General features: G+C 37.0%; 2 protein-coding genes across 2 annotated transcripts; both read right to left on the reverse strand.

Annotated features, from left to right (window-relative positions):
* Positions 1-1,904: 1,904 nt before the first annotated feature.
* Positions 1,905-2,894, reverse strand: LOC148097010 (trace amine-associated receptor 1-like). The gene has a single exon (XM_087833761.1). It carries the CDS (start codon positions 2,892-2,894, stop codon positions 1,905-1,907), a length of 990 nt encoding a protein of 329 aa, XP_087689887.1.
* A 4,931-nt stretch (positions 2,895-7,825) lies between these two features.
* Positions 7,826-8,815, reverse strand: LOC148097011 (trace amine-associated receptor 1-like). The gene has a single exon (XM_087833758.1). It carries the CDS (start codon positions 8,813-8,815, stop codon positions 7,826-7,828), a length of 990 nt encoding a protein of 329 aa, XP_087689884.1.
* Positions 8,816-9,092: the final 277 nt, after the last annotated feature.

The raw sequence follows: 9,092 nt of genomic DNA on the forward strand, positions 1-9,092 counted from the left end.
TGCAACATTAATTAATTTCATTTCTCTCAACAGATTGCAGGTTTTTTGAGGTCTGATATGAACAGGAGCTATAGTGACTGTTAGTTCATTCATTCATTCATCAAAATCATTCATTCATCTATTCCACTGCGGGGCAACCTGCATGTGGCCAATAAAGCCTTGATTCATTCATTCATTCATTCAAAATAATAGCTTGAACTTCACTACATTTTATTGTTTGCTTGCCCTTATCTTGTAATGGCCACTCATTGGTACAATCTCTTCTGATTGGAAGTTATATTGGATATATTTGTTACAGTCCAACCACATTATATATGTTTTTTTTATTTGTTTGTTTGTTTTTTGTTTTGTCTGTCTACCTTCATCAGGTTGTAGGAAGCAACACCTCCCACAAACTCCGCCTCTCCCGAGTCAAGTAGTGATGGGATTTCCGGCTCTTTTTAGAGAACCGGCTCTTTCGGTTCGGCTCACTAAAAAGAGCCAGCTCTTTTGGCTCCGAACCGGCTCTTCAGGTTGTTTTGTTGCCTTAATTTTTTTTGTGTGTCCTGTCTGGCACTGTAGCAATCAGAATTATTGTCTGAAGGCCAAGAAAAATGCCCAACAGATTTACTTTCCCAAGTGGGCATTTTGCTATACTGGTCCACTTGATTGTCATAGTTTATTTGATCTTTATTAGTTATTTTTATTCTAAGTTATTGTAATCAGGCCAGACTGGACTCGGGGACGGGAAAGAAAAACAAGAAGGAAAGTTCAGAAGAAAGTTAACATAAGGAGAGGGAAAGAAAAAGGAGAAAAGAGATCAATCATGTTCATTCCACTTTGCGACAACCTGAAGCGTTCATTTCTTTTACAACAATGTTGTGTTTGGCTGGTATGTCTTTATTTTCTTTATTCCAGAGATTTTCACTTCTCTGGAATAGTTGGCACTAATAAGGATGATTTTCTGTAAAAGAGTATTTATATGACCAATTAATCAGACTCGTAGATGATGTTAGATTAGTTTGATGCTGCCAACACTTTTATTTAACCATGCTGGGAAACACTGGGTTAACTTAGAAAGCTGAGAACCAGCTTTGTGTGACTGTTTATCCAGTTCCCAGTGTTAGGGTCAGTGAGTCCAGATAACGGAAAGATATCCTGGATATGCTGACCTCACTCTGTAGTATGCAGGGCTCTGAGACAGCAGCTCGACTGTACGTTACCCTCATGCTTAATATTCACAATGAAAATATTAGTCGAACATGGTGAAGTCTCTATGTGTTTCTAACAAGCTTTGTATAGTTAAACCTAACAGTTACTACATGATGGAAACAACAATGTTATCTGTTTTTATAAAGATTATGCATGAATACACAGGGCACACTGATTATTGATTATTTATTTCCTCCCCCTTAAACATATTCTCAATGTTAGTTTAAATTCAGAATTGGCAACTGAAACAAAGTATGACACATACGAACATCAGGAAATAAAGACCTGATAGATATATTCTCAGTAAATGAAGTCGGTGTTCAACCTGTGAGAGGTGACAGTCAGCGGGGGTTATGACAGTTGTGTACTGGGACCTGCACTTTGCTGGCGGTATAACAGCTTGAGCGCTATTTCAATAATTATTGAAATATTTATTTAATATAATTAATTTAAATTTAAATGAATTAATAAAGTATTTATTAATTCATTCATTTTGTCACTCCTGGCCCTCCATAACGATAAGCGATGACAATATTTGCACAACTATTTGAACAATAAAACAATGTGTTTGTACATGTGTACAAAACGTATTTGCTACTTCAATCGCTATTGAGACATTATATGTGTGATGCTTCAGGTAGGGTTCAGTGGCTGTTTTATGTTTGTTTTTACTGTAAGATTTGTGAAATTTTAATTAATATGTGTATATTTTATCAAGTCATATTTGTGTTGGCAAAATCCCCTTGGAATATTTTCCCACAAATAATCATTCTGATGGCTGACCTGAACCAGCTATAAAAGAAAGCATAAATAAATGGATTTAGCATTGAATTTGCCAATGTAAGCCAGTTAAGAGTTTCAATTACAGGAACTGGTACAGAATCACTGGTAAATGGTGGGAATGTGATGGAAAGAAAAAAAGGACTCCAGCAAAATATAAAAACTCCCAAAACAATAGCCAGAGTTTTGGTCGCCTTTCTCTCCATGATGCTGGCAGTTTGTCCACACTTTGTTGTGTTCTGGATGCGTCTTGCTTGCCTCAAAGCAACAAAGAAAATCTTTAGGTAGATAAAAAGCATCATGGTCACTGGCAGGTAAAATGATAACATGGGTCCAACAGTGCTATATATTAGAACATCAATCAAACATGATTCCTCACATTTTTCATTATTAAATCCAGCAATGGTGACACTAATTCCAATTATCCCAGAAACCCCCCAGCTCATCAGGATCATGAACACAACAACACGAGGGCTGATTTTAGTTTGATATGTCAGAGGCTGGCAAACAGCATGGTATCTGTCAATAGAAATACAGCAGAGGTTCAGGATGGAACATGTGCTCAGTGAAATATCAAAGGTCCCTCGCACTTTGCAAAACAAACCCTCATGATAAAGACATGAGCTGAGAGAGAATGCCATGCTGAGAGGAAATGCTATAATCCCAACGAGCAGGTCAGCCACAGCAAGAGAGAGGATGAGATAATTAGTAGGAGTATGGAGCTGTTTGAAGTAAATCACAGAAATTATTACAAGGAGATTTCCACATATTGTTATAACAGACAATAATGCAAGGAATGCATACAAGAATACACATATAATGGAAGGGCTGTTTGTCAGCATGTATTTGGAGTCTTGTATTACATAACAGGGATGTAGATCATTTACAATGTTGGTCATGTTCATACTAACCCTTTGTTCCATAATTAAGCAGCTTAAACCAACAATATGATTTTTTTCTGCTGCACTAACCTGAGACTTGACTTGAGGTAGATTGTCCTTCAGTGCAGGTCAACTACTGATTGCTAAGAAGAGTGAGAGTCCAAACAGAGTTAAAAGAGGTTGTCGAAGAGGGAAACAGCATTGAGATTTGGTCAATTACACAAGTTCAAAGGATAACAAACAAAACTGGGAGCATCCAGAATACCCGAAGGACTCAATCAGGAGTCTCTTGTCAGAAAAGGTGACAAAAAATATATGAATGAAAAACAATGTAACGTGTAAACAACGTACTGGAAGGATATAATCATAATTTATTCAAAAGCCATTTTCTCATGCAATTTTCTGGTAATTGTGGTGTTTTGGTACATTTTCTAAATATCAAGGCCATAGCACAGGATTCACATTATTTTTTATTTTCATCACAGAACTCACCAATAGATTCAAGCTTTGTAAATAGAAACAGTGCCATCTGCATAGAAACTGTTTATCACTGGATATAGGAAGATCCAGAGCATCATGCTGGTTTTGTAATGACTCTTCTTTGCTAGGGAAGTGAACTTACCCTACTACCTTATCCACCAATTGATCTGAAATTGGTGGATAAGATAGTAGGATAGATAACTGGTGGATAATTCCTTCACTTTAAGGACTCAAAGGTTTTAAGTTTGATTTGTCACCTTCCTTACGTACTATTTTGGTACAGGAAGTGCTGAATGCAAACAGACCAACCATTAACTAGGGTTAGGGTTAGGGCACAATTCAGTGTTGCTTAAAGAAATATCTAAATAACTGATCACTAATCAGTGTCAGTGTATTTAGATTTAAAAAAATATTTAGATTTAATCTCAATTTTATATTATTATAGTAAATATTTCAATTTAACATTCAGTCATAACACTTGAATTCAGGTGTAAATGTAAATTTTAAACTGTAATTGCTAAAGTTAAGACATATATGGGATGGGTGGGGCTGAGTTGATAATAAATCAGTGCTATCCAGTGACCAATAATAAAAGTTGTCATGTTAAATATAACAAGAAACTAACATCTAACCAGATTATTATGTTTGCAAAGATGGGAATTTCTGCAAAGTAATACTTTATCAAAGGCTGTATGAATGAGGAAATGAAACCAAGTCAGTCAGCTGGATCAGCTGTAGCAGGACAGGAGGAGTCAGCGAGAAACTCAGATTGTTGAAGGTAACTTGCCAGCATGCAGCTTCACTACTCAGGTGACTGTCTCAGAGATCTAGGTAACCGTCTTTGTCGAACAGAAAACCCAGAGTCTCCCCTATCTTTCACTAAGTCTCTTGTTTAAAAAAAAAATGGGGAAAAAAAGGTGTGGCGAGATGTTCCCTGGGTCTGACTATGTGTGTGCATACTTACTAATATGAGTAGGCTTGAATTAAGTGTGTGTATCCTATACGTCTGTGTGGTTGTGTGATTGATGTAAATGTGCTGCCGTTGAGCACATGACTGTGCGTGATCGTGCTGTGCGTATGTGTCGAAATAAAGGATGTTGTTTATGGATGAGTCTGGAAGCAGGTGATCGAAGCACTGAAAGAAAATAAGAAGAAAGAAACCAAGGACAAGGGTGAGCAGCATAAAAAAAAAGGGGGGGGCAGAGAAAAAAAATGAGAAGAAAAAAAACTGAAACATTCCAATTAAACCATTGACGGAGAGTGACGGTGTTAATTCTGCTATGATATCACACTTAAGTTTTAATAAACACTTCTGAATATTTGTGGCTGCGGCACCAAATCTCAGTAAAACACAGTAAAAAAAGCTGGCTGGGAAGTCAGCAGATCTTTTCATATCTGCTCTGGTACTCACCCTGGCAAACAGAAAAACTATGTGGGCCTTTTATTGAAAGAAGAAAGCAGGACAGTATAGAGTAAACTCAACATTTTGACTTTTTCTAATTACCTACAAAAGTGAGCAGACTCCAGGACTGATTGCATGTTATCTCTACATAAACTTATACCCCTAGCCTTATCTCCACTGACTTTATAATTAAAAAAAAACACGCACACATCCCAACATCTACTGGAGTCACGGGGAGGAAGGTGGTTGATAAATGAAGTTGTACTTATATCTTGGTGCGTTACATCTCAAGATCTCCCCAGACTCTCATCATCTCAACTGCTGCATTAACTTACAAAGCGTTTGACGTCCTGGATTCGCAGCTTTTATTAAGCGCCACCTTTGTCTGAGTGATTGGCTTGGAGGAGGTGTGTCCTTAGAGTGCATCCTTCTTCTGAGGAAAACCGGCTCAGGATTGCAAAGGGAAAACAAACCCTTTTTGTTAAATCTGATACATTTGGATGAGCCATCCATCTATCCATCATCTTAACCACTTATCCAGTTCAGAGCGATAAAAGAAAAAAATAAAGGTATTTCAGAAAATTACAAGAAAAGATTTAAAAGAAAAATGATACATTTCATAACATTTTAAAAGTTCGCAGTCAAAAATGAGATTAAAGTTACAAATTTATGAGAAATGTTTCAGAAACTGTCTTTTCGTAAATGAGCCCCGTCACTTCATTTTGCAAGTGGGATCATCATCACGTGACAGACGTTACGTGTTAACAAGAAGTGCTGCCAATTTCATTCAGATCAGTGTGTTATTTTCTTCTAAACAGGCAGAATTCAGGGTCATGTCCAGATGCTGTCAGATATTGAAGTGTAATTTGCTTGGCCAGGCATAAAAATGGCAAGTGGTCCACATGTGTGATGTAATAAGGTTTTCCCACTTTACAAAGTGTAGCCATGAGGTTCATTAAAAATGATGACTTTAATCTTAATTTTCCTTTGTTTTTTATTTTGAAAGCTCGTCTTTAGCTGCATATACAGAACAGGAACAAAGCCAAACAAAGCTGATTTGACAGCACATATAGCTACAGTATAGTAGCTGAAATATTAGTTGAATTGTTTTCAGGGTTTTCAGTTTGCTCTTTTTCATTTTTTGAAAGAGTATTCCTTCTATTCCAGTTAAAGGGGCTCATGAAAATTGCAACATTAATTAATTTCATTTCTCTCAACAGATTGCAGGTTTTTTGAGGTCTGATATGAACAGGAGCTATAGTGACTGTTAGTTCATTCATTCATTCATCAAAATCATTCATTCATCTATTCCACTGCGGGGCAACCTGCATGTGGCCAATAAAGCCTTGATTCATTCATTCATTCATTCAAAATAATAGCTTGAACTTCACTACATTTTATTGTTTGCTTGCCCTTATCTTGTAATGGCCACTCATTGGTACAATCTCTTCTGATTGGAAGTTATATTGGATATATTTGTTACAGTCCAACCACATTATATATGTTTTTTTTATTTGTTTGTTTGTTTTTTGTTTTGTCTGTCTACCTTCATCAGGTTGTAGGAAGCAACACCTCCCACAAACTCCGCCTCTCCCGAGTCAAGTAGTGATGGGATTTCCGGCTCTTTTTAGAGAACCGGCTCTTTCGGTTCGGCTCACTAAAAAGAGCCAGCTCTTTTGGCTCCGAACCGGCTCTTCAGGTTGTTTTGTTGCCTTAATTTTTTTTGTGTGTCCTGTCTGGCACTGTAGCAATCAGAATTATTGTCTGAAGGCCAAGAAAAATGCCCAACAGATTTACTTTCCCAAGTGGGCATTTTGCTATACTGGTCCACTTGATTGTCATAGTTTATTTGATCTTTATTAGTTATTTTTATTCTAAGTTATTGTAATCAGGCCAGACTGGACTCGGGGACGGGAAAGAAAAACAAGAAGGAAAGTTCAGAAGAAAGTTAACATAAGGAGAGGGAAAGAAAAAGGAGAAAAGAGATCAATCATGTTCATTCCACTTTGCGACAACCTGAAGCGTTCATTTCTTTTACAACAATGTTGTGTTTGGCTGGTATGTCTTTATTTTCTTTATTCCAGAGATTTTCACTTCTCTGGAATAGTTGGCACTAATAAGGATGATTTTCTGTAAAAGAGTATTTATATGACCAATTAATCAGACTCGTAGATGATGTTAGATTAGTTTGATGCTGCCAACACTTTTATTTAACCATGCTGGGAAACACTGGGTTAACTTAGAAAGCTGAGAACCAGCTTTGTGTGACTGTTTATCCAGTTCCCAGTGTTAGGGTCAGTGAGTCCAGATAACGGAAAGATATCCTGGATATGCTGACCTCACTCTGTAGTATGCAGGGCTCTGAGACAGCAGCTCGACTGTACGTTACCCTCATGCTTAATATTCACAATGAAAATATTAGTCGAACATGGTGAAGTCTCTATGTGTTTCTAACAAGCTTTGTATAGTTAAACCTAACAGTTACTACATGATGGAAACAACAATGTTATCTGTTTTTATAAAGATTATGCATGAATACACAGGGCACACTGATTATTGATTATTTATTTCCTCCCCCTTAAACATATTCTCAATGTTAGTTTAAATTCAGAATTGGCAACTGAAACAAAGTATGACACATACGAACATCAGGAAATAAAGACCTGATAGATATATTCTCAGTAAATGAAGTCGGTGTTCAACCTGTGAGAGGTGACAGTCAGCGGGGGTTATGACAGTTGTGTACCGGGACCTGCACTTTGCTGGCGGTATAACAGCTTGAGCGCTATTTCAATAATTATTGAAATATTTATTTAATATAATTAATTTAAATTTAAATGAATTAATAAAGTATTTATTAATTCATTCATTTTGTCACTCCTGGCCCTCCATAACGATAAGCGATGACAATATTTGCACAACTATTTGAACAATAAAACAATGTGTTTGTACATGTGTACAAAACGTATTTGCTACTTCAATCGCTATTGAGACATTATATGTGTGATGCTTCAGGTAGGGTTCAGTGGCTGTTTTATGTTTGTTTTTACTGTAAGATTTGTGAAATTTTAATTAATATGTGTATATTTTATCAAGTCATATTTGTGTTGGCAAAATCCCCTTGGAATATTTTCCCACAAATAATCATTCTGATGGCTGACCTGAACCAGCTATAAAAGAAAGCATAAATAAATGGATTTAGCATTGAATTTGCCAATGTAAGCCAGTTAAGAGTTTCAATTACAGGAACTGGTACAGAATCACTGGTAAATGGTGGGAATGTGATGGAAAGAAAAAAAGGACTCCAGCAAAATATAAAAACTCCCAAAACAATAGCCAGAGTTTTGGTCGCCTTTCTCTCCATGATGCTGGCAGTTTGTCCACACTTTGTTGTGTTCTGGATGCGTCTTGCTTGCCTCAAAGCAACAAAGAAAATCTTTAGGTAGATAAAAAGCATCATGGTCACTGGCAGGTAAAATGATAACATGGGTCCAACAGTGCTTTCCATTAGAACATCAATCAAACATGATTCCTCACATTTTTCATTATTAAATCCAGCAATGGTGACACTAATTCCAATTATCCCAGAAACCCCCCAGCTCATCAGGATCATGAACACAACAACACGAGGGCTGATTTTAGTTTGATATGTCAGAGGCTGGCAAACAGCATGGTATCTGTCAATAGAAATACAGCAGAGGTTCAGGATGGAACATGTGCTCAGTGAAATATCAAAGGTCCCTCGCACTTTGCAAAACAAACCCTCATGATAAAGACATGAGCTGAGAGAGAAAGCCATGCTGAGAGGAAATGCTATAATCCCAACGAGCAGGTCAGCCACAGCAAGAGAGAGGATGAGATAATTAGTAGGAGTATGGAGCTGTTTGAAGTAAATCACAGAAATTATTACAAGGAGATTTCCACATATTGTTATAACAGACAATAATGCAAGGAATGCATACAAGAATACACATATAATGGAAGGGCTGTTTGTCAGCATGTATTTGGAGTCTTGCATTACATAACAGGGATGTAGATCATTTACAATGTTGGTCATGTTCATACTAACCCTTTGTTCCATAATTAAGCAGCTTAAACCAACAATATGATTTTTTCTGCTGCACTAACCTGAGACTTGACTTGAGGTAGATTGTCCTTCAGTGCAGGTCAACTACTGATTGCTAAGAAGAGTGAGAGTCCAAACAGAGTTAAAAGAGGTTGTCGAAGAGGGAAACAGCATTGAGATTTGGTCAATTACACAAGTTCAAAGGATAACAAACAAAACTGGGAGCATCCAGAATACCCGAAGGACTCAATCAGGAGTCTCTTGTCAGAAAAGGTGACAAAAAATATATGAA

Source organism: Neolamprologus brichardi, chromosome 20 (assembly GCF_056152115.1).
Source record: "Neolamprologus brichardi isolate AB-2024 chromosome 20, ASM5615211v1, whole genome shotgun sequence".
NCBI classification, from domain to species: Eukaryota; Metazoa; Chordata; class Actinopteri; order Cichliformes; family Cichlidae; genus Neolamprologus; species Neolamprologus brichardi.

Coding starts and splice junctions, on each gene's coding strand:
- LOC148097010 (XM_087833761.1), bottom strand. CDS start 2,894: ATGGAACAAAGGGTTAGTATGAACATGACCAACATTGTAAATGATCTA.
- LOC148097011 (XM_087833758.1), bottom strand. CDS start 8,815: ATGGAACAAAGGGTTAGTATGAACATGACCAACATTGTAAATGATCTA.